This window comes from Lepidochelys kempii, chromosome 22 (assembly GCF_965140265.1).
Source record: "Lepidochelys kempii isolate rLepKem1 chromosome 22, rLepKem1.hap2, whole genome shotgun sequence".
In the NCBI taxonomy this organism is placed as follows: domain Eukaryota; kingdom Metazoa; phylum Chordata; order Testudines; family Cheloniidae; genus Lepidochelys; species Lepidochelys kempii.
This window is the reverse complement of record NC_133277.1, coordinates 19,252,929-19,277,387: the sequence shown is the minus strand read 5'-3', so window position 1 is coordinate 19,277,387 and position 24,459 is coordinate 19,252,929. Positions and strand designations below refer to the sequence as shown.

Here is a 24,459-nt window from a genome sequence, read left to right as displayed (position 1 = left end):
AACAGCCGTGTTAGTCTGTATTCGCAAAAAGAAAAGGAGGACTTGTGGCACCTTAGAGACTAACCAATTTATTTGAGCATAAGCTTTCGTGAGCTACAGCTCACTTCATCGGATGCATACTGTGGAACCGATGAAGTGAGCTGTAGCTCACGAAAGCTTATGCTCAAATAAATTGGTTAGTCTCTAAGGTGCCACAAGTACTCCTTTTCTTTTAGTCAATTCCTGGTGGACCAGCATCCACAGTACAAACCCCCCCTCCCCAGTCAGTCCCTTACTGGCAGCGTCAGCAAAAAGGTGAAGGGCTGAACAGGCCATTGGGACTGCCCTCTCTTCTCACCCCTCCAGCGCAGGCCAGGTTGTGGATGCTGACCTTGTCACTGACCATTTTGGAGGTAAGCAGAGGGCTCCACAGCTGTCAGTCCGGCATCAGGACATACATATAGGGAGGCAGATATGGCACCAGCTGCTGCAGAGGAGGTGGCTCTTGCACTGGCAGCACCCCACATGTGGGAAAAGGAAGAGAGGAAGCAGGGATGGAAGGAGCCCAGATCCACAGGGACAAGGCTGATACATGTCTGGGGAACAGGTAGGGGTGTGCAAACAAGACCCCTGAAATGAGGAGCAAGGCCAGTGGGGCTTCTGAAAGGCAGGGATGGGGTATGTTCCAAGGACTTGCTCATCCATGGGTGGCTTAGTCCCTAGGGCTTGAGTGCAGGTGGAGCCAGCATTGGTGGGGGAATTCCCAATCCAGATCATACCACACTGGAGTGCTCCAGAGAAAACTCACCGGCCAAACCTTCCCCTGCTTGGAGAAGCAGGAAGTGGAAGTGGGGATACACAACACGCCAGCCATAATCCCCCTGCATCCTTGCAGGTTCTGGGCCATGCCTAACCATGACAAGGAGGCATCCACCCCTGACCCCCATTTGCTGAGGCCTCCAACTGGGAGATGCTCTCCAGGTTCCTTTGCTGCAGTGGAGCCGCTTTAGCCCCTGAAACATGCCAGTAAATGGATGGATGGACAGGGAGACAGACAGGGTCTGTGCTGTGGGTTGGCTCCTACCCAGCAGTCTGTCCACAATCAGTGATTCAGATAGGTTTTATAGCTGTTCCCACTTTGCACAGCAAAGATCGATCATAAATATTTATGAGCTCCTTATCTTTCTGCTCTATATGACACGGCAGAGCATAAGTGGAGGTCTCACAGGATGGCTGGCTGCAGCGAGCAGGGCAGGGCTCTCCCCTCTGCCCTGGGCCCCTGAACCTATTGCAGGTAAACCAGAATCCAACCAGGCTTCACTTAGACCCACCAGCTACATGTACATGCATGCAGACATGGATGCAAGCACACACAAACATGAACCCACACAAACCCACAAGCACAGACTGCTGGGCCCCTGGCTCCACATTCTGAGGGTGTCTCCCTCAGCCCTTTTTCCAGAGCACAGAGAGTGCCTTGTGTAGGCTCCAGACAGCAGGCTAGCAAGCTGAGGAGTGGACTCCTCAGATGTGGAGTCCAAGGGTTGTAAGCCTTCCCCACGTCTCCAGATCTCAGGACAGGCCGGTTGTGATCTTTGCTCTGTGCTGCAGGCTTAGGGAAGAGACTAGAAGGATGAAAAGTGAAAACAGCCCAGCCCTAGGGCAAGGGGGATTCCATGGGCTCAGGTTCTTTTTAATAGGATCCAAGGTACTAGCCATTTAGCCCAACTGGATTTACAGCCAATCCCATAATAGGATTGGGAGGAAAGACCCAATGGCACTTGGCAGAGGGCAGCACCAGCCACCCACACCCTAGTCCTGGGGTTATTTAGGATACCAAGATCCCTTCAGAGTTGAACTCGGGGAGGGAGTAGAGGGTGGGAGATGTGGCACAGAGCCATGCCATTCTTCAGCTCTGGGGTGGGGGATCATGCCTCATTGACTATAAATCATCAACAGCCTCTTAGCGTGATGGGGCCACAATTCCTCACTGGCAAGCTGTCCCCATGTCCCTTCTCCAAAAGATCCCCCAGGAGCCTTTAGGGCCAGCTGGGCCAAAGTGCAAGGACATGGATGCTGAACTGCCCAACCTCGAACCAGTGCCCCCAACCCCCATCTGGAACTGGGGTTTGGCTCATAACCGAAGCAGGGTCATGTATGAAGCCTGACTCAGGCCTGGGAGAGGGAATAAACTCTCTCTATGCTCTCAGGGGATTGCCAGGCCCATCCGCCAGCACTTGGGGCTGCTCTCTCTTGGGTTTTCGGGATGCCCTGATTTCCTGCTGGCCTCATCACTATGGGGACCTAAGCAGCCTGTATAGCCAGCATCGCCCCTGAATCCCTCTCTAGGACCAATAACCTTTGCTCATTTGTGACCCCAGTGCCAGTCTCTGGTGATGGAAGGACAGGGCATTAGCCCCCAAAGCTATCTCAGTCTGCCCTCCCCAGCACAAGGTGGCAGTGGTGATGCACTGGCTGGAGGAGGTGACCCTGGCACACACCTGGATGATTGCTTGGACTTTGCGGGTCGGGCTGGTAACATTCCTGTTTGAAGCTTCCATGGCAACTTCATCAATGTGCCTGGCACTCTCCTGGGAAGGAACCAGAAACACAGAGGGGGTGTTAGGACTTGAGAGAGCACTCCAGTAACAGGAATACAACGACAGAACCAAATCAGCACTGTACACGGGGCTATGCGGCAGAGACGCGCCTCTCCCTCCCCAACAGGGGATGCAGAAGGTTGGATCAATGAGACACATGAGATCACAGGCTGAGAGTAAAGTTCAAAACAGCCCAGCAAGCACAGGTGAGTGATCAAGAGGCCCCATTATCTAGGCCTGATCAATGAAAGGAGAGAGTGGTTTAGTGATTATAGCAGGGGATGGACAATCAGGATGTCGGTGTTCTATTCCAAGCTTGACCTTTGGCAAGTAATTTCACTGCTCTGTGCCTCAGTTTCCCTATCTGTACAGTGAGGTCCACACCCACCTATCCACACAGGCTGTCAGAGCTCATACTGCTTGTAACCAGTACTTGGATGAAGAGTTCCAAAGAAAAGCAACATGTCATCAGCAGTACACATTCTGCATCATACTGCTCCCCCTATCCCATAGACACAAGCAGCTTTCAGGCTTTCACCCAGCTTCTGCATTGGCATTATTTTCTTCTAGAAACAGGTGCGGTGTATGAATCCCAGGACTAAAGAGACACTGCATTAGGAGAGATTGATGGCTGCAGCACTGAGAGCTGAACACCAGGGGGCACGATTTATGGCCTTATAACCTTCTTTTACCAGCGGGGCTATGCGTGACTGAGTCCCTGATCCTCATTTGCTCTCTGCTGGCTCCTGCTCAAGTCAATGGAGAAATGACCACAGGGGCATGTGGCTTGGACCCCAGCTGAACTGGGTAATTCTGCACACAGGGTCTCCGCTGATGCGAAATGACAGTGAGTGGTACAAACGCCCAAAAAGCACAGTAACTTAGAGCACCTATGTACAGAATTCTACAGAACATGTGCAGAGCATGGGATACATGGCCCTGTTTCCCCATTCACCTAAGGATCTCCCAGGATCTCTTTACAAACATGAACTACGTTAGCATCATAAACCCTGCACAAGGCTGGTCAGGGGAGGTGTACAGGAACAGGCCAGCCAGCTCTCCAGCACAGCAGCTCTTTAACGGCACTCAGACTGGCAGGACAGGAAAAAGAATCTTCTCTCCCAGTGAAGGCTGGTGTAAATACCCCAAGTGAGGGAGCCACCGCTCCTTCCCCAAGGAGCTGCAGACAAATCACTCAGATGGAAGATTTCAGAGTAACAGCCGTGTTAGTCTGTATTCGCAAAAAGAAAAGGAGGACTTGTGGCACCTTAGAGACTAACCAATTTATTAGAGCATAAGCTTTCGTGAGCTACAGCTCACTTCTTCAGATGCATATCGTGGAAACTGCAGCAGGCTTTATATATACACAGAGAATATGAAACAATATCTATTCCCACCCCATTCTCTGTGTATATATAAAGCCTGCTGCAGTTTCCACGATATGCATCTGAAGAAGTGAGCTGTAGCTCACGAAAGCTTATGCTCTAATAAATTGGTTAGTCTCTAAGGTGCCACAAGTCCTCCTTTTCAGATGGAAGAGTATTGTGCTGAAATATTCAGAGCTGGAAAGATGCACTGGACTACTGACTCCCCCACCAATGCAGGGCTCAAACAGGACTACAGAGAGAGGGTCTGCGGGGATTAGAGTTGCTTGTCGCATTTGTCTGGGGAAGAGGAAGCCCTGCCCCTCCTTCCCCGACCAGGCCTCTGCTCTTTGTAAAACGTTATTTTGCTGGTATTAAGGCAGAACTAGGTCACATATGGCTCATTAAAAGCATGCTAAGCTGTGTGACACCAGTGCACCATCTACAGGCTAAGCCTGCATTGCAGGTGATAGCATGGACTCAGCCTTCTCCTATCATTGTCAATGGAAGACAATGTTCACGAATTCAGCCACTGACACTCCCAAGAGCCCCAGCCTGCTTTCAGGAAAACACACTGTACTCTCCTCTGTTACCCCCAGGAAGCTTCCCTGGCCCTGCTTCACCCACCCCCGGTCAGCATTGGCCCCAACAGGATTTGAGAGAACAGGATGGGCTTGGGTAACTTGATCATATATATATATATATAGCTCATCTTAAGTGATCACTCTCCTTACAGTGTGCATGATAAACATCCATTTTTTCATGTTGTGTGTATATAAATCTCCTCACTGTATTTTCCACTGAATGCATCCGATGAAGTGAGCTGTAGCTCACAAAAGCTTATGTTCAAATAAATTGGTTAGTCTCTAAGGTGCCACAAGTCCTCCTTTTCTTTTTGATTGTAACACATGCAAAAGTCCCACCACGGGTCAGTGGCGATTCCTGACCTCCCAACACTGCAGTAGCTCCCTGCTGTTCTCCACTGGCTCGGCATTTCTTGTGCCTTTTCCTGCCAAGGGCTGGGGCCACTCCGAGTTCATGGAAAGATTGTTTAGTCTCTGCTCCCACAAATCCAGCAGCCCACCCATTGCAGACACAGCCAGAACAGGGTTGCGCTGCTCCTGGGTCACATTAAAGGGACCCAGATCTCACAGATGCTTGTGTCTAATGCATCGCAAGGGCCTATAGGGCCCTGGGGATTGAAATCTGGCTCACCATGCCTGACATGCATATTCAGTCCCCAGGCCTTTTCTTTCAGTTGGCCAGTAGGGAGTATGATGCTCCGGAGGCAGACCCTGAAGAGGGGAATAATTCCCATAGCACTTTTCACCTAGAAGGATCCCACAATGCTCGACAGAAACATCACTCCCCCAGGACTGACATACAACCACCTCTGGGGTGAAACATGGCAGCTGCCACACACCAGCACAGTGACAGGTTAGGGCAGACAGGGAATAACAACCTATATTCAACTGAAACTGCTGGGGGCAGGATTGGCGGAGTGTAATTACCCAAGACGGGCTTTGGCCAGGACACTGGAGTCAATGCCCTGGCTTGTGGAAAGTGTCTTGGGAACTTTATTGCTCCCAAATGACCAGGACTTCAGTCCACATCCCATCCAGAAGACAGGCTATTTGTGGGAGATGGGTTAGTAGAGTGTGAGGGCCTAGACAAGGCCCTAGTGAAGCCTGGGATCACTGCACCTCATGGGCTTCACAAAGACCCAGTGCTGCCTTCACCTATCAGAGCACCCAGGACAGTGGAAAATACCAGTGCTAGCCCAGCATGCAATGCTTCTCTGGTTCCAGCTGAAGGCAGCTGTGATTTGCTCTGCTGTACAGCATATGTATAACCCATGGCTGGGCTCTGAGAAAAATGCCAGCGCAGCCCCCTCAGATGGGCAAAGTCTGGGCTTTTCCTACTGTCCCTAGAGATAGAGCTATCTACAGGCTGCCCTGGCAATGCTAGCCCACCAGATCCTCAGGCTTCGACCAGTGCAGCAAGCAGAGATCCTCTCCCTACTTTGTCAAAGCAAGCATGGTCTGTGGTTACCACAAACCATACCCAGAGCGAGAGCACACAGCCCAGCCAGGAAGAGTGGGAACTAGTGGGTAGCTATTACACACTGCGGAAAAAATGAAAGGCTGGAAAAAGACAGCGTTGACTCCAGGGCTGGGAAAGAACAAAAACAACCATCAGCTCACAGTAAAGGCCCTGGCTCCCTCCGGAACAGGCAGCTGAAAGAGGACAGCATCTGGGAGTAAGACCAGACAGAATTCAAGCTGAAGTGCCTAGACTGGCATTCAGGGCCAATTTCCATAGCAGCCCCCACTGACACCAAGGAAAGCCAGGCTTCCCCCCTAGGGGGGCCTTGGGGATGGAGCAGAGGAGCCTAGTTGGAAATATAATTTGTAAAAGAAGCACACTGGACGTGAGGCTGAGTGATAGCTCTGGGGTTAGAGCCAGGAGAATTTATGTGGATCTGGCTGTCAGAGGGGCTGAGCTCCTGCCACTGCAAGCTGCCAGTGATCAGCACATCTGAACCTCATCTCACGATCTGGACAGTAACGCAGGGCCATTTCCCTTCACTCCCTGATTCTCATACGCAAGCCTACAGCTACTGAGGGGCAGGATTATCCCTTGCTGCATAGAGGGCCAGTGTGTGTTTTTGTGAACAAGTTAGAGAAGGGGCACTAGCTCATTACCACCAGGACTTCTCTCCATTTGCTGCCACTTTCCTATGGCTGCAGAAGGAGTTCCAACCTGCTACATGAGATTTCCTGAGTTGGCTGTGCAGCCAGGGCCTTTCCTGTGGGGTGTGGCACTGGGGGCGAGAAAGGGGGTAGAGGAAAGATGTGGCACTGGGATCGGGGGTGGTCGTGGCAGAGTAGGAGACACAGTAATGGGGTTGTGCAGGGGGAAACACAGCTTCCACACAGCATATTAATGGAGCAGTTTGGAACTCTCTAGGACCTGCTCCCCTGCCTGCTCAGACAACATTTGCTACCATGCAGCTGAGCCTGTGCCAGCCACCTACTGGACCAGAGCCACCCCTGATGTTTAGAGGAGCCCCCCCTTGGCCTGGGCTCCAGCTCCTTCAAGTCAGGGTCTGAGCCCGGATGCTGGCAGGACAAGGAGCCCATTGGACCCATGAGCACTGGGAAGGGCTAGCCTTAGAGTTTGTGATCCCCCTGCTCCAGTCCACACACGCCACACCCCTAGCCACAGTGTGGTTTTGAGGTCCGCATCTTACCTGCCCTTGGATCCTCACCCTGGCACTGGGCCAAGCACCGACCACCAGCTTCAGTGGAGGGGATTCATGTTCCTATGCTCTGCTCATCCCGTGGCCTTGGGGTGCGGCCTACCCCAGCTGCAGAAGAAGTCGTAGAGAAGAGTCTGCACTGCCAGCTCCCTGCGGAGGTGACAGGTGCATCAAGGCAGGAGACCCCAGTGGGGAGAGCCAGGCCAGCAGGGCCCACAGCCCTAACCTCTCCCCAACCCCTGCACCTTCTCCCCAAAAGCAGCTGCAGCCAGCTGCTAGCTCTTGGCTGCTGCTAGGCCAGAGGAAAGGCAGGCAGGGGGCCGGACTCTTAAATAGGAAGAGAGAGGAGGCCAGGATGGAATCATGCTTGGAGATTAACCCCTTCCCACCACAGCAGGCCACAGGATCGCAGTCATATCCACAGAGTCAGTGGGAGGTGAGGGGCAAGTGTCACACTGGGCCATGCTCTGGCACCTTCCATCGATCTGGGCATGGCAGCACCAAACCCACCCAGCTCCCATGAGCCAGGTACCCCCTTCACAAATGGGGGAACTCCAGCACTGAGAGGGAAAGTCACCACAGCAGTGCAGGGCAGGGGATAGAACTCAGGAGTCCTGTCTCCCAGACTTGCCACCCCAGCTCTAACCATTAGGTGCCTGCCTCTCCTATCCCAGAGCCAGGACTAGAACCCAGGAGTCCTGACTCTCAGATTCTCCATACACATCCTTCAGCTTTAATCACTAGACTCCTCTCCCCTCCTCAAGCCAGGAATAGAATCCAGGAGTCCTGATTCCTCTCCCACCCCATTCTAACTACAAGACAAGTCCAGGTTTCCCACTCTCACACTAGCCTAGCAGGCCACCTCATCCGACCCATAACCATGGAGATGCTATAATCCTTATAAGGGATTTTACTGCTTTCCAGAGGAGGGGGATGTTGATTCCCCAGACCTCTCCACAAAGATTTGATACCATCTCCCCCATCCCAGTGCCCCAGTTGGAACTCTTGTGGGAGCCAGTGGCCGCTCCAAGGACCTGGCTATCTCTAAGGCTCTCCAAAGGGAACGCCCCAGTGCAAGAAGATAAGGAATTGGGGAGTCCCCCTCGGGGCATATTTCATGCTTCCTCCATGCCCCCCATCCCAGCCTCTCACCTCACCTCCTGGGAAGCCCCAGCACGAAGGGTGATTGCTGCCCTTCACAAGCAGACTCTGTTCTAGGAATGCTAGCGAAGGAGTGAGGCCCAGCCCAGCCGGGTGCCCCACCTCTGGCAGCAACAAGGCAGCCTTTCTTCTCTCACAGCAGCCTGCAAAACACTTCACTTGTTCCTGCCACGAAAAGAGGCGCAGGCTTCAAATGCCAAAGGGTCGGGCTCAGCTACCATGAAATAGCAACGGTCAACAGAAAAGCAGCCCCAGAGCCTTCACATACAGCAGAGACCATGCTCACCCCTCACACTCCCCCATGAGATCACTCCCCCCTGCTTGCTCCCTCCTTGGCATCCACGGGGCTCATGTCTCCAGTTCCCACAGAAATCCCAACATAAAATGATTTAAAAAGTTAAGAAAAAGACCTCTGTTCTTTCCAGGAAGGGAAGAGGTGAGCATGGGAGGGGAAGCGCGGAGGAGGACCTTACCTCAACGTAAGGAGGATGGGTGCACAGAGGCCACCCACAAAAATGAATTTCAGTCTTGCTCAGCTGGTGCCACTCAATCCTGACTCACAGCACCCCTGCTGTTCCACCCCTGGGCTTCCTCCTCCACAGCTCTGCCAATGCCCCTCAATTCCATCTCATAACCCCCCATACTGTTCCAGCACTGGACCTCCCCCTCCCCGCACACCCCACAACTCTGCCAAAGTCCCTCAATTTCAACTCATAGCCCCCCTACTGTTCTAGCACTGGGATCCTACACCCAGCTCTGCCAAAGCCCCTCATTTGGACATGAAAATTACAAATATTTGACAACTCAGGCTGGAGCTTGCACTCAAATGTCAGCTGCTGCTGTCGGATTCTTGTTGAGCTGAGCAGTCTCTGTAGCCTGGTCACAATACAGGGATGGGACAGTGAGCTGAAGCATCAGGTGGGACCAACTGGCCTTGTGGCTGAATCTCTCCTGCCCCTTTCTCTTGGGCTGGGGCTATCAGTGGCAACACTCTGAAATGCAGTGGTAGGGCTGGGAGCCTAGTTTGGCTTCAGGAGGGTTGGGGAAGGAGGATTTTTACTCCTGGGTGTCTCATTAATCCTTAGAGGTCATTCCATCCTTAGAGGTTTTTAAGGCCCGGCTTGACAAAGCCCTGGCTGGGATGATTTAGTTGGTGTTGGTCCTGCTTTGAGCAGGGGATTGGACTAGTACCTCCTGAGGTCTCTTCCAAACCTAATCTTCTATGATCAAGTTTGTTTCCCTTTGAGATCCAGCTGGTCCATTCGACTTAGATGTTGCCTTCCAAAGTGCTCACCTTCCCTTCTTCTTGTGTATCACTGCACGAGCCTCCAAATGGGGTCCCTTTGAGACACTATAGTAACTGCAGCTTTGTATAACTGTAACCCACCCCCAACCAAACAGAGGGGGATGCATATCACACCTCCAGCAGTCACACGTGGCCAAATCATTTCCCCGCTTTGTACCTGAGTTTTCTTATGGAGATAATAACCCTGCCCTGCCTCCAAGGGCACTGTGAGCCTGGGTTAATTTATTTTTATAAAGCACCTTGTAGATGGTACCTGCTGTTATCTTACTTAAAACCAAAAAAACACAAGGGGAAGGAGCACCCATCTGTGCCCCATTTAGTTGTATCTGCAGCTACAGAGGGAAGGTCGGAATCAGTCTGCAAATACACCGAGAGTATGGAAGCCTGGGTGTGCCCAAGAACAGTATTTGGCCATGTGTACATCTATACACACCATATGGAAGCTGGACAATGTCTATCATCCTCTCTAACGGCTGAATGCAGGTGTGGCAGAAGGAATGCGTAAGAGAAGGGGACTTGGGTAACCCACAAGGAGTTGCAGCACCCGATGTTACATGCCCTGAAATATAGCATCCCTGGCCTCTTTCTTCCCCCTACCCCCCATTCTCTTCAATGAGTCACTTGGAAGCAGTCAGAGCAGCTGAGTTAACAGGTACACCACACAGCATCCAGGCCCTGCATTCAACTTGGCTGTACATTCACTCCACATCTGTTAATGAGTTTAAGGCACCAAAGCTGCCACCCCATCCCAGTGAGCAATGGGCTGTTCTGCTTCCAGCCTGGGAATGTCGGAGGCGGGAGCATTGTCTTGGAGACAAACGTGGGTGGGAAGGGGACTTGCGCCAGGCAGCCCACAGTAACTAAATTGCAGCAAGGGCCCAGATTGTCGAGAGCTAATATGGAGCTGGTGTCACACTGTCTGAAACACCCCATCAGGCCCAGTCCCTGTTAATAGGCTAAACTCAGCCTGCACTTATCTCTACAACAAGCTGAAACAGTCTGGTGCTCAGGAAAGCTTGGACCCAGTGACCCAGGCTCCCCACTCCACATTTCAGCATGTTGAGATGAGAGGGTTGGGAGGGCAGTTTGGCCTCAAAGCCTGGATTTGAATCCGCTGTTTGGGTCTGATCTCATCTCAAAGGCCGTGCTCCCCATTGCTGGGACTCCAGCTACAGTATTTGTTCTGATCCCCTCTTGGCAAACGACCAGCCATGTCACCACAGGTGCAAGGCCCAGTAGAGAGGCCAGCCTGCCCCAGAGGCTCCTTCCCCTCATTCTTTTCTCCAATTGCTCCTTCTAGGCGGAAACACCCCATACACTCTCCATCCCGAAGACTACACACAGTGGAGCACTGGTCACATGTTGCTAAGGCAACACAACACGCCTGGCAATAACAGTAACATAAATTAGCTCCAAGATAGTTACATTGGGAGACAGAATTCTCTGCCCCACCCACTGATCTCAGCTCCCCAGAGGAAATGAGCTCCCCTACTGGGGTCATTAAAGTGTGCACAGCTGCCAGCTCCAGCCCTGAGCATTTCCTCAACTCCTCTTGCCATACTCCATACAGAGCAGTCAACCCCTCCTGCCCCCCAGCCCAACACAAATTCCATTTTGCCTGCCACCACCAGGTATTGCTAGCCAGGGAGATTTGGAGTCAAAATAGGGACCTGCTTTTTAACACTATGGAAATATAAAGGACACAAAGGCAAACGGAGGCATCCAGAGGGGCAGAAAGAAACCATAAAGCAAGCGCTGCCTCCCCCATCACCCACTAGGGGCAGGTCTGGAAGGGTTTATTCAAACAGACTGGGCTCAGATGTTCAATTAAATAGGGTACCTAATACATGAAGAATCCTCAGCTAAGACAGCTAACACCTTACCACAACAGAACTTCCTGTCAAAGTAATGCTTAGGAACAAGACTGCAGTCTGCAAAGAATTAACTAGATAAATCTCTATTCTGCCTTTTTGCACCATGGAAGGCTTTGAATTTAGGCAACCCAATACATCTCAGTCCCAATTCACAGCGCTCCTGCTATCTCTGCCCTATAGTCCCCCATGTTCATACAGCTCTGCTCCTGCCCCCAAATTCTGACCTGTAGCCCGCTGCTGGTATCCCAGTCCGGAGCCATGCCCTCACCCCCAGATCAGCAGATGACCTCAATCCCAACCTACAGTCCCCCATGGTTCCCCACACGTGCACACAACCCTGACTCCTAGCTCCCTGCTATCCCAGCTCTGCCTATGCCCCTCAATCCAAACTACAGCATCCCACCCCACTCCCTTTCCCAGATAAAAGAAAACAAGGCTGAGGTTACTGATCTGTATTTTACAACAAATCTCAAGGAGCAGATATGACACACCAGTACGCCCAAGGCAGCTCTGACCTGAACATCATTTATAAAGGTTGTTTGAATTCATTATATAGGAACAGGACAGTGCCCAGGTCCAATAAGAGAAGAGCAGCAGGGTGTTCTTCTACTGCCACCCACAGACACTCTGAGGAATCCCACCAAGCCAGAGCAGCAGCGCTCACTTGCACCAGCCAAAACACCAGGGCATGAGGGGACACACACTACATTAGAGTCCAACCACAGATATTTCCAGGTGTCACTGTTTTAAAGCTCAACAAACAGACATAACAAGGGAATTGAGACTATTTGCTGACCTGCCAAGCATTAGGCACCTGGTGACTCTCTCACTCTTGGCAGCATTGTCACACATCTTAGGTAAAGTATCACAAGGCAGGAAGAAGAAATTCCCCCAGGAAATGCTCTTAGGCCTCACAGAAGGTGCACTGGGCTGGAGCCAGGAGACCAGAGCTTCTGGTCCTGCCTCTTTTGGTGAGGGGTGTAAATATTACTGGCAGTTCACACCCCTCACTTCTGACAAAGAACGTGCCCGAGTTTTAAAAAGAGAAGTGCTGGAAACCCAGCACAGGGAACAGCTGAAATCCAGGCCCATTCAGCCATCTCAGCATTTTTACATGAGGATGGATGAAAAAGCAAGTGGACGTTTAAGAAGAAAATCCTCACACACAGCACAGAGCAGCTGGGCAGTTTCCTCTGGGGCAGACTGGCCATCGGGCTCAGGAACCCTCAAGGAGGAGGTGAACAGGGCAGAAAGAACATATCTGGCCATAGAGGAACCTCCCAGGCATGAGCATGGAAGATCAGGATTCCTATTGGTTGGTGTGGGCTTACCCATCAGCCATCACTCCCTGCCACAGAGGGTACAGCCAAGTTGAGACCTACCAGTACCAAATCAAAGGGAACCCCAGGATTGTGCATAGACATAGACAAGGATAAGGGGCAAAATATATAATCCCCACTTCACAGGGTCCCAGCCATCATAGAATCATAGAAGATTAGGGTTGGAAGAGACCTCAGGAGATCATCTACCCCATTCTCTGCTCAAAGCAGGACCAACACCAACTAAATCATCCCAGCCAGGCCTTTGTCAAGCTGGGCCTTAAAAATCTCTAAGGATGGAGATTCCACCATCTCCCTAGGTAACCTATTCCAGTGCTTCACCACCCTCCTAGTGAAATAGTTTTTCTTAATATCCAACCTAGACCTCCCCCACTGCAACTTGAGACCATTGCTCCTTGTTCTGTCATCTGCCACCGAGTACAGCCGAGCCCCTCCTCTTTGGAACCCCCCTTCAGGTAGTTGAAGGCTGCTATCAAATCCCCCCTCACTCTTCTCTTCTGCAGACTAAACGAGCCCAGTACTCTCAGCCTCTCCTCGTAAGTCGTGCCCCAGCCCCCTGATCATTTTTGTTGCCCTCTGCTGGTCTCTCTCCGATTTATCCACATCCTTTCTGTAGTGGGGGGCCCAAAACTGGACGCAATATACCAGATATGGCCTCACCAGAGCCCAATAGAGGGGAATAATCACTTCCCTCGATTTGCTGGCAATGCTCCTACTAATGCAGCCCAATATGCCGTTAGCCTTCTTGGCAACAAGGACACACTGCTGACTCATATCCAGCTTCTCATCCACTGTAATCTCCAGGTCCTTTTCTGCAGAACTGCTGCTTAGTCAGTCAGTCCTCAGCCTGTAGCGGTGCATGGGATTCTCCCGTCCTAAGTGCAGGACTCTGCACATGTCCTTGTTGAACCTCATCAGATTTCTTTTGGCCCAATCCTCCAATTTGTCTAGGTCACTCTGTACCCTATCCCTATCCTCCAGTGTTTCTACCTCTACTTAGTGTCATCTGCGAATTTGCTGAGGATGCAATCAATCACATCATCCAGATCATTAATAAAGAACTTGAACAAAACCGCCCCAGGACCGACCCCTGGGACACTCCGCTTGATACCAGCTGTCAACTAGACATCGAGCCGTTGAGCACCTGTTGAGCCCGACAATCTAGCCAGCTTTCTATCCACCTTATAGTCCATTCATCCAATCCATAGCTTTTTAACTTGCTGGCAAGAATACTGTAGGATACCATATCAAAAGCTTTGCTAAGGTCAAGATATATCACATCCACTACTTTTCCCATATCCACAGAGCCAGTTATCTCATCATAGAAGGCAATCAGGTTGGTCAGCATGACTTGCCTTTCGTGAATCCATGTTGACTGTTCCTGATCACTGTCCTCTCCTCCAGGTGCGTTCCATGCTCAAGTCATTCCTTCACTTGACTTGCCAATGGCTAAATAACCACAAGGACAGCAGCAGCTGGCAACAGTGGCCCACACAAGAGCCCTCCTGCCACACTCACACAGAAGTGACCATTCCCAAAGCACAGACACTAAGCCTAGTTAGGGTTCAGAGTAGCAGCTGTGTTAGTCTGTATCCGCAAAAAGAAAAGGAGTACTTGTGCCACCTTAGAGACTAACAAATTTATTTGAGCATAAGCTTTCATGAGCTACAGCTCACTTCATCGGATGCCTAGTTAGTTAGCATCTCTCCATTTCATAGGCACAGAGAGAGGTGAAGCAAGTCAACACCAAAGCTGGGATTCCTGGCTCCTAACCCCTAGCCATTGGTCCATTCAACCAAGATGCCTCCCCTTGTGTGTAGCTGGACTCTGAATAGCCATCTGCACTAAGCTGCCCAGGGACTCTAACCCAACTCTCAGAGAAGTGGGGAGGCTACAGGTCTGTAAGGACTCCCCTTCACTTTGGCTTCGCAACCCTGAGCTCCCTCCGCTTCCCAGGGAGAGGAGGCTGCATGCCAAAGATTTGTTGTTACAGATTATGGGAGAAAATGTCAGAAATGCAAGGAATTCTGCCAAAGCCATTTCCCTGGGACAGCACGAGCCCTGACTCGGGTAGGGGACAGAGCTCGGGTTGTTTGCAACAGCCCCTTTGGCACGCTCCCATTTAACCCGAGCACCCACCCGGGGGTAGGGGCATCTCACGAGTCCCGCGCTCCTGTCGCCCCAGCTCAGAAAAGGGCTCCAGATTTACAGGGGACATTTAGCCCGGTCACCCGCTGGGCTCTCAGTCCCAGCACCTGGGCTGTCCGCTCCCCAGCGGGCCAAACAGGGTCAGACAACGGTCACCTGGCCCAGCCCCCGCTCGGGCAGAGCCAGCGCCGGGGCAGCGCCAACCCCCCGCCACCCGCGGAGCACACACGCCACCTGCCCGGCCGCCGGGCCCCGCTCCCCCGGGCCCCGCCCCGCCCCGCCCCGCCCTGCCCTGCCCTGCCCTGGGGGCCGGGCCCCGCGGGGAGCGGAGCCCGGCCCGGCTCACACACAGCCCCCGGCGCCGACCCGAGGCGCAGCCGGCCGAGCAGGGCACCCGCCGCCGGCCGCCCTCGGGCAACGCGCTCCGCCCCCGCCCCGCCGGGGCCCTGGGTGCCCGGCTCTCGGAGGGACGGAGCCCGCCCCCGGGCGCCCCTCACCTGGCCGGGCCGCGCTCCCCTCAGAGCAGCCGCTGGGCGCGCGCCGGCGAAGCTCGGTCACCGCCCACCGCGCGCGCGGGCCGCAGCGCGCGGGGAAACTGACCCCCGGCGGGCGCGCGCGCGCGGGCGGGCGGGACGCCGACGGGAGGGAGCAGGAGGCTGGGGCAGCGCGGGGACCCCGGGCAGCGGAGGTGCGCTGCCGCCTTGCCCCGCCCCCGCCGGCCCCGGCGAAAGGGGACAAAGGAACTGGCGGCGTTCACCCCACCTCCCCGCCAAGTCGCTTCACGTCCTCTGCAGAAACCAAGGAGCTAAGCCTCGCACCCCGCTGCTGCTGGGGAAACTGAGGCAGGGCGAGGGGCGTGGACTTGCCTCAGGTCAGACGAGAGCGAGCCCCACGCCAGCACAGAACGCAGGGTTCCTGCCTCCCACAGCGGTGCCACCCAAGCCCCGTTCCTTCCTCCCCCCCGGTTAAAAATACTCCGTGGTCTGCACAAGCCTGGAACTGCGGGCTTCACCCAGCAATTGGGGCTGGCGCCTGTAGCTTGGTGTAGTCAGTACTGTGGAGAGAACAAATCTGTGCATTTCGAGAGCACTTCCCAGCACAGGGACTCCAAGGCACTTTGCAAACATCAGCGCCTCCCCGTGATGCTTCCAGGAGGAAAAAAACAGATTTAAAATTTTTATTAAACCTAATGTTAAAAAAATTACATAATACATCCGTTAAGAAAAAAGAGTGTCTGTACATTTGGGTATAGTGCTTAGATTATCCACCAATACAAAGTTTGTTTTTAAAGTGATACAATACATATAGTGCATAATTAGCAATAACCCAAATTTAGCTGAATAGATTTAACAATACAGTTTAGATATTAGAATCCCAATGCTCAGGTACACAGCACTCATGAAAAGTTGTACAGAAATTTGGTTGTGGAAAGCAAAACATATCAAGGAGTGGCGATTGTCCCTCAATAATTGAGAATTAGGTGGTTGTCCATTACTACACAGAGAGCAGAAGAGACTTACCATAAAGATCCAGGGACTTGATTCAGGTTCCTATCTCATCCTCAGAAGTTACTAGTTCTGAGCACTTAGAATCATAGAATATCAGGGTTGGAAGGGACCTCAGGAGGTCATCTAGTCCAACCCCCTGCTCAAAGCGGGACCAATCCCCAACTAAATCATCCCAGCCAGGGCTTTGTCAAGCCTGACCTTAAAAACTTCTAAGGAAGGAGATTCCACCACCTCCCTAGGTAACGCATTTCAGCGCTTCACCATCCTCCTAGTAAAAAAATTTTTCCTAATGTCCAACCTAAATCTCCCCCACTGCAACCTGAGACCATTACTCCTTGCTCTGTCATCTGCTACCACGGAGAACAGTCTAGAGCCATCTTCTCTGGAACCCCTCTTCAGGTAGTTGAAAGCAGCTATCAAATCCCCCCTCATTCTTCTCTTCCGTAGACTAAACATCCCCAGTTCCCTCAGCCTCTCCTCATAACTCATGTGTTCCAGGCCCCTGATCATTTTTGTCACCTCCGCTGGACTCTTTCCAATTTTTCCACATCCTTCTTGTAGTGTGGGACACAAAACTGGACACAGGACTCCAGATGAGGCCTCAACAGTGTCGAATAGAGGGGAACGATCACGGCCCTCCATCTGCTGGCAATGCCCCTACTTATACATCCCAAAATGCCATTGGCCTACTTGGCAACAAGGGCACACTGTTGACTCATATCCAGCTTCTCGTCCACTGTAACCCCTAGGTCCTTTTCTGCAAAACTGCTGCTGAGCCATTCGGTCCCTAGTCTGTAGCGGTGCATGGGATTCTTCCGTCCTAAGTGCAGGACTCTGCACTTGTCCTTGTTGAACTTCATCAGATTTCTTTTGGCCCAATCCTCTAATTTGTCTAGGTCCCTCTGTATCCTATCCCTACCCTCCAGCGTATTTACCTCTCCTCCCAGTTTAGTGTCATCTGCAAACTTGCTGAGGGTGCAATCCACACCATCCTCCACATCATTTATGAAGATATTGAACAAAACCGGCCCCAGGACCGACCCTTGGGGCACTCCACTTGATCCCGGCTGCCAACTAGACATGGAGGCATTGATCGCTACCCGTTGAGCCCGACAATCTAGCCAGCTTTCTATCCACCTTATAGTCCATTCATCCAGCCCATACTTCTTTAACTTGCTGGCAAGAATACTGTGGGAGACCGTGTCAAAAGCTTTGCTAAAGTCAAGGAACAACACGTCCACCGCTTTCCCTTCATCCACAGAGCCAGTTCTCTCGTCACAGAAGGCAATTAGATTAGTTAGGCATGACTTGCCCTTGGTGAATCCATGCTGACTGTTCCTGATCACTTTCCTCTCCTCTAAGTGCTTCAGAAATGATTCCTTGAGGACCTGCTCCATGATTTTTCCAGGGACTGAGGTGAGGCTGACTGGCCTGTAGTTCCCAGGATCCTCCTCCTTCCTTTTTTTAAAGATGGGCACTACATTAGCCTTTTTCCAATCGTCCGGGACCTCCCCCAATCGCCATGAGTTTTCAAAGATAACGGCCAATGGCTCTGCGATCACATCCGCCAACTCCTTTAGCACTCTTGGATGCAGCGCATCCAGCCCCATGGACTTGTGCTCGTCCAGCTTTTCTAAATAGTCCTGATCCACTTCTTTCTCCACAGAGGGCTGGTCACCTCCTCCCCATGCTGTGCTGCCCAGTGCAGTAGTCTGGGAGCTGACCTTGTTCGTGAAGACAGAGGCAAAAAAAGCATTGAGTACATTAGCTTTTTCCACATCCTCTGTCACTAGGTTGCTTCCCTCATTCAGTAAGGGGCCCACGCTTCCCTTGACTTTCTTCTTGTTGCTAACATACCTGAAGAAACCCTTCTTGTTACTCTTAATGTCTCTTGCTAGCTGCAACTCCAGGTGTGATTTGGCCTTCCTGATTTCACTCCTGCAAGCCCGAGCAATATTTTTATACTCATCCCTGGTCATTTGTCCAATCTTCCACTTCTTGTAAGCTTCTTTTTTGTATTTAAGATCAGCAAGGATTTCACTGTTAAGCCAAGCCAGTCACCTGCCATATTGACTATTCTTTCTACACATCGGGATGGTTTGTCCCTGTAACCTCAATAAGGATTCTTTAAAATACAGCCAGCTCTCCTGGATTCCTTTCCCCCTCATGTTATTCTCCCAGGGGATCTTGCCCATCAGCTCCCTGAGGGAGTCAAAGTCTGCTTTTCTGAAGTCCAGGGTCAGTATTCTGCTGCTTTCCTTTCTTCCTTGTGTCAGGATCCTGAACTTGACCAACTCATGGTCACTGCCTCCCAGGTTCCCATCCACTTTTGCTTCCCCTACTAATTCTTCCCGGTTTGTGAGCAGCAGGTCAAGAAAAGCTCCCCCCCAGTTGGCTCCTCTAGCACTTGCACCAGGATATTGTCCCCTAACGCTTTCCAAAAACTTCCTGGATTGTCTGTGCACCGCTGTATTGCTCTCCCAGCAGATATCAGGGTGATTGAAGTCTCCCATGAGAACCAGGGCCTGCGATCTAGTAACTTCCGTGAGTTGCTGGAAGAAAGCCTCGTTCACCTCATCCCCCAGGTCCGGTGGTCTATAGTAGACTCCCACCACGACATCACCCTTGTTGCTCACACTTCGAAAGTTAAGCCAGAGACCCTCAGGTTTTTCTGCAGTTTCATACTTGAGCTCTGAGCAGTCATACTGCTCTCTTACATACAGTGCAACTCCCCCACCTTTTCTGCCCTGCCTGTCCTTCCTGAACAGCTTATATCCATCCATGACAGTACTCCAGTCATGTGAGTTATCCCACCAAGTCTCTGTTATTCCAATCACATCATAATTCCTTGACTTTGCCAGGACTTCCAGTTCTCCCTGCTTGTTTCCCAGGCTTCGTGCATTTGTGTATAGGCACTTGAGATAACCCGCTAATCGCCCCTCTTTCTCAGTACGAGGCAGGAGCCCTCCCCTCTCACATGCTCCTGCTCGTGCTTCCTCCCGGTATCCCACTTCCCCACTTACCTCAGGGCTTTGGTCTCCTTCCCCCAGTGAACCTAGTTTAAAGCCCTCCTCACTAGGTTAGCCAGCCTGCTTGCCAAGATGCTCTTCCCTCTCTTCATTAGGTGGAGCCCGTCTCTGCCCAGCACTCCTCCTCCTTGGAACACCAACCCATGGTCTAAGAATCCAAAGCCTTCTCTCTGACACCACCTGCGTAGCCATTCGTTGACTTCCACGATTCGACGATCTCTACCCAGGCCTTTTCCTTCCACGGGGAGGATGGACGAGAACACCACTTGTGCCTCAAACTCCTTTATCCTTCTTCCCAGAGCCACGTAGTCTGCAGTGATCCGCTCAAGGTCATTTTTGGCAGTATCACTGGCGCCCACGTGGAGAAGCAGGAATGCAGTAAGGAACATCTGTCACACAACCTGCAATGTGTTCTTCCATCCTCTTCAGGGGAGAATTGTGAGGAGTGTGTAGTGGTTTGATAGGGTGTACAGCTGTGGGTACATGCATATGCTGGTGTGTGTTTATAGAGATGTTTATCCTCTTGGAAGAGAATCAGAGTCTGGCTCCTACTTCACCCCCTCATACTTCTCCAACCCTTTCCTTTTAATGATAAAAAGGCAGATGGCAAAGAGCGTGAGGAGCTCTCCTACTGTTGCTGACCTAGACCTAGTTCCAAGAACAGACCTTACTTTCCTGGCAGCAAACTCCCTAGCTGAGCACTGCCACGAAGACCCTCACTCACACAGGGTAGAGGGGGCATGTGGTAGTGATTTGCCTGGCCCATTCACAGACCAATCCGGGACAGGTTTGTGAAGGCGTCTCTGAAAAGCCAGGAAGGGCGGGCAAAGGGAAAAGAGAAAAATCAAGGCACAGATTCCCACAATCTTGAGACAAACGCCCTTGAAATGCTCCTGGCCCTGCTTTCTCCTCTGAGTCACTGACAGGGGAGCTGGGCCTTTGAGCCCTACCAAAGCTGTGCAGAGGGGAAACTTAGCCTGACTAGATACAGAGCACTAAATCACTGCAGCCCAACAGGTCTTTAAGCTCAGCAGCTATTTCAGTGTCTAAAGACTGGAAGCTATGGAGTGAGCAAGACACAGCACTGTGCAGGAGCAGCTCAGGACAGGAAGAACTTCCAGGCATCCTAGTCAGATTCAGTCTGACAAATGACATGATGAAAGCACAATGCAATGCAGCCTGTAGCCTTAACTTCCAGTTCCCACAGTCACTGCGTAAACTGGACAATGCCACAGGACAACATCTGCAATCTATCAAGCCCTGCATTTTTAGTTATGCAACAGACTGTACAGCTGAGACGCCCAAGAGCTGGGGGATGAGAACAGGAAGGATGAGAACAGGCATGAGGGCAGATCTTTCAGCCACTCCAGAGTTTCCTACAAGGGAGAGAAGTGGGCAGGGATACACCAGGACACACACTTGGGCCCTACCTGACACTGCGCTTTGGAAGCAGCATGAACCTGCAGTTCCAGCTAAATCAGTTCCAAACACATTTGGGCTGAACAGTATAAACTTGGTCAAACTAGTAGTTATTTTCAAAACCCACCAAGGGGACATACTGTGCATGGGGGCTGGTGAGGTTTTAGCTCTTCACATCTATCTCTAGACCTAGAGCCCTCAACCATGTCAGAGCTCCAGCGTATTAGCACTAAACAAATGCATGGTAAATAACAGTCCCTATTCCCCACTGAGCTAACAATCTAGACATAATTGCTGGGTTAAAAAACAAAAACAAAAAAACAGAGGATGTGGTAACAAACAGACTAGCTATACTCACAGTTCATAGGAGAGTTAAGCTAAATTACCCTGCTGCAGATAGCAGCAAAGCCAGCTGCTGTCCAAGAGGAGGGATAAACAGTCAGGGACTCTCTCCAAACACACTTCAAATTAAAACCAAATTCACTAAAAAAATAAATAGATCCATTTATCGTTTAAATTACATCAGCTCTTGGCCACCCAAACCCCTCTCCATTATAATGAAGCACCGTGACCTGGGAGCTCAGGAAATGTTTGGAACAGGACAGCTGAAATGTCAATGTTCAGTACAAGACCTCCCACTTTGTTAAATTTGCTCATCATTTTTTGCTTCCTGGTCCAGCACAAACACAGTTAGTTCAAGGGCCCAGGTGTGTTCATGGAACTGGACAGGAAATGATTTTCAGAAATAGCAAGCTGGTGCCCATCTTCTTTAGAACTCTCTAAACAGGGTCAATGTAGGAGTTGAACTGGGCAGTGTCTGCAGAGACACATTTTGCTGAATGCTCAGCAATTAGTCAGTGGTTGTCTAGTCTTCTGTAGCCACATTCCAGGACACATGAAGCTAGGGATGTGTCTATATAAAGAACCAATGTCTTCCTACTAATCCAATGCGCAGAAATGAGGAAGGACTATGGGATAAAAATAAAAGCAGCTTTTTCTTACAAAACAGTTTTGTACACTCTATAAAGCTACCTTTGGCAGCAAAACTGTTCTGTTTCACTGACAAAATAAAACCACCTTGATGAGACGCATAGAGCTTTTTGTGGCAGAGTTAAAGCAACAAAAGGGTCAGTGTAGGTGCTGCTGTTTGTTATGTCGACATAACTGGCCTCCCCCAGTATCTCACAATGCCCACTCTGTTCACTGTTTTGAAGTTGTCTACCCTGCATCTAGCTACGCAGGCACATGCCCCTCCCCTTTCACATCTCTGGGAAGTTCTGACATTTCTCAGCATGGAGTGCTCACAGAGCTGCTGAGGAGGCTATGGGAGAACTGAGAGGGAATCACAGAGCCATTAATGTAGAATGGGGGGGCTGATATGGGTGGAGGGCATCCCCCTCCCTCAGGATTGGTTGCTCAGGCAGCTGTGTCAATTTAAGAGACACCATGCAAACACTCTTCCCCCCTCCTTCCCCCAAAACACACAGTCTCTCTCACATATCTATTCCCCACACACACAATCTCTCACTCACTTCCCCAGTCTGTCTCTCCCACCTCACACACACACGCCCTGTCACACACTCTCCCTTCCCCCTTCTCCCCACCCCACTTTAGTTGAAAAGCAGCTGGCAATCTCATAGGATGCCCATGGCGCGATGGGATTGAGAAATCTACATCATAGGATGCTGTACCCGGCCCATGAGGCATTGCAAACCCTTCCCAAAGTACCCTATGCCCAGTTAGATAACTGTGTCAATGCAAGAGCTGCTAGTGTGGATGTGCTCTGCTAGAGCATAATGTAGACATGCAACAGTGGTTTAATGAAAGTGGCATAACTTTTGTTGACAAAACTCTGTAGTGTAGACAAAGCCTTAAAAGAGACACTTATTCTGGTATAAGAGTGTCTCCATACCAGAGGTGGCAACAACACTGTCAGTTTAAATTCACACCTTAGTTCATACAGAAAACACCTTTCCCATGTAAAGAGTGCCTGAGTTAACAGTAGGATTGGGATTGTGGGGGCACCAAAGCAACACTACGGCAGTCTACAGGCTAGGAGTTTGATTTATATCAGCTGAAGTTTTCCCATATCAGGATGTGAATAGCTGCCAGTAACTTCAGGGAAAATTACTGTACACTGCATCTGAAGACTAGAGCTGCAAGGCAGCAACTATGCTGCTGATAGTAAAGAGCCATCCCTAGCAGTGCAGAGACATCAGCTGGCATAGGCTTACCACACCATGGAACAGGTAAAGGAGAAGAGAAGGCTAGAAGCGACCCACAAAGTATTAAAAAGAAGGATGTACCATTTTTTACGGTGTTCTCTTGCATGATTTATTACCTTGGCAAAAAACAGGAATGTGAAGTCTGCTGGGGGTCTCAGAAATGGGTACTTTGAGCACTCACATCTGAACTGAAGGGACGAAGTTGTGTAGCTTAAAGAGACATCTTTTCTCCGAAGTGCAGTAAAAGAAGCGTCAACAAAATACAAAGTGATTATAATGATTAAAAATCACTTCCCCTCAATCGCTGCAGCTTTCAATGTGGTCTCTGTCACAATTTCACTCATTCTCTAGTCACCACAGAATCTCCCAAGATAGACAAGATCTGAAGCACTAATCTAAAAGAAGAAGCAGAAAACACTGACAAAAACCTTTCAGCAACAAGCAGCAAAAAAAGACAAGCCTGATTCCTTCCCATCTCCCCAAGTCCTTTTTAAAGAGCAGTACCAGGAGCCAAGAAACCTAGGTTCCATTCCAAGGTCTTCCTGTGTCAGTTTCCCCATCTGTAAATTGGGATAATGCTTCCCTGTGGCAGAGGAGCATGGTGAAATGTAATTCATTACTATTAGTGAAGAAGAGCTTTGAGATGGGAACGGAAGGGGCTAGGAGAATGACAACACGTTCTCTGGGCTAGAGCTCTGCACGAGACTAGCATAGAGACCTGCAGTAGGGCTGGGATCTCGCAATAGTGGGAGCAGGTGGGAGTAGGATTAAAAAACAATCCAGCGTACGGTTCCACTCAGGGCAACTTCATCTTTTATCAGAGTTTGTTCTTTAACACACTTTCAAAATTCTAATTTATTCTCCACCTCACCGTTCCAGACTACTCTGCCATATTACCCACTCTTCACATAATACACCAGGGTGAGAGTGAGGGAGAGGGAAGAGACAGTAGCATTCACCCTTGGACTATTTTACTTATCTTTCTTTTAAGGACTCTAGATAACATGTATCAGAGTAACAGCCGTGTTAGTCTGTATTCGCAAAAAGAAAAGGAGTACTTGTGGCACCTTAGAGACTAACCCATTTATTTGAGCATGAGCTTTCGTGAGCTACAGCTCACTTCATCGGATGCATACCGTTTCCACGGTATGCATCCGATGAAGTGAGCTGTAGCTCACGAAAGCTCATGCTCAAATAAATGGGTTAGTCTCTAAGGTGCCACAAGTACTCCTTTTCTTTTTAGA

At 50.8% G+C, this 24,459-nt stretch overlaps 1 protein-coding gene across 23 annotated transcripts in view; it reads right to left on the bottom strand.

The window, feature by feature from the left end:
- Positions 1–15,611, bottom strand: part of PHLDB1 (pleckstrin homology like domain family B member 1) — a 123,189-nt gene extending 107,578 nt beyond the window's left edge. For 11 of the 23 annotated variants that reach the window (XM_073320555.1, XM_073320560.1, XM_073320559.1 and 8 more), the window contains exons 1-2: positions 7,197–7,381; positions 2,481–2,570 (exon numbers count right to left, since the gene is read on the bottom strand). In XM_073320555.1, the coding sequence (XP_073176656.1) occupies positions 2,481–2,540 (60 nt within the window). In that variant the 5' untranslated portion in view covers positions 2,541–2,570; positions 7,197–7,381. Of the gene's footprint in view, positions 1–370; positions 490–2,480; positions 2,571–7,196; positions 7,384–15,531 lie in introns of those variants that run through there. The other 12 variants (XM_073320575.1, XM_073320579.1, XM_073320580.1 and 9 more) reach the window with 8 other exon arrangements.
- Positions 15,612–24,459: the final 8,848 nt, after the last annotated feature.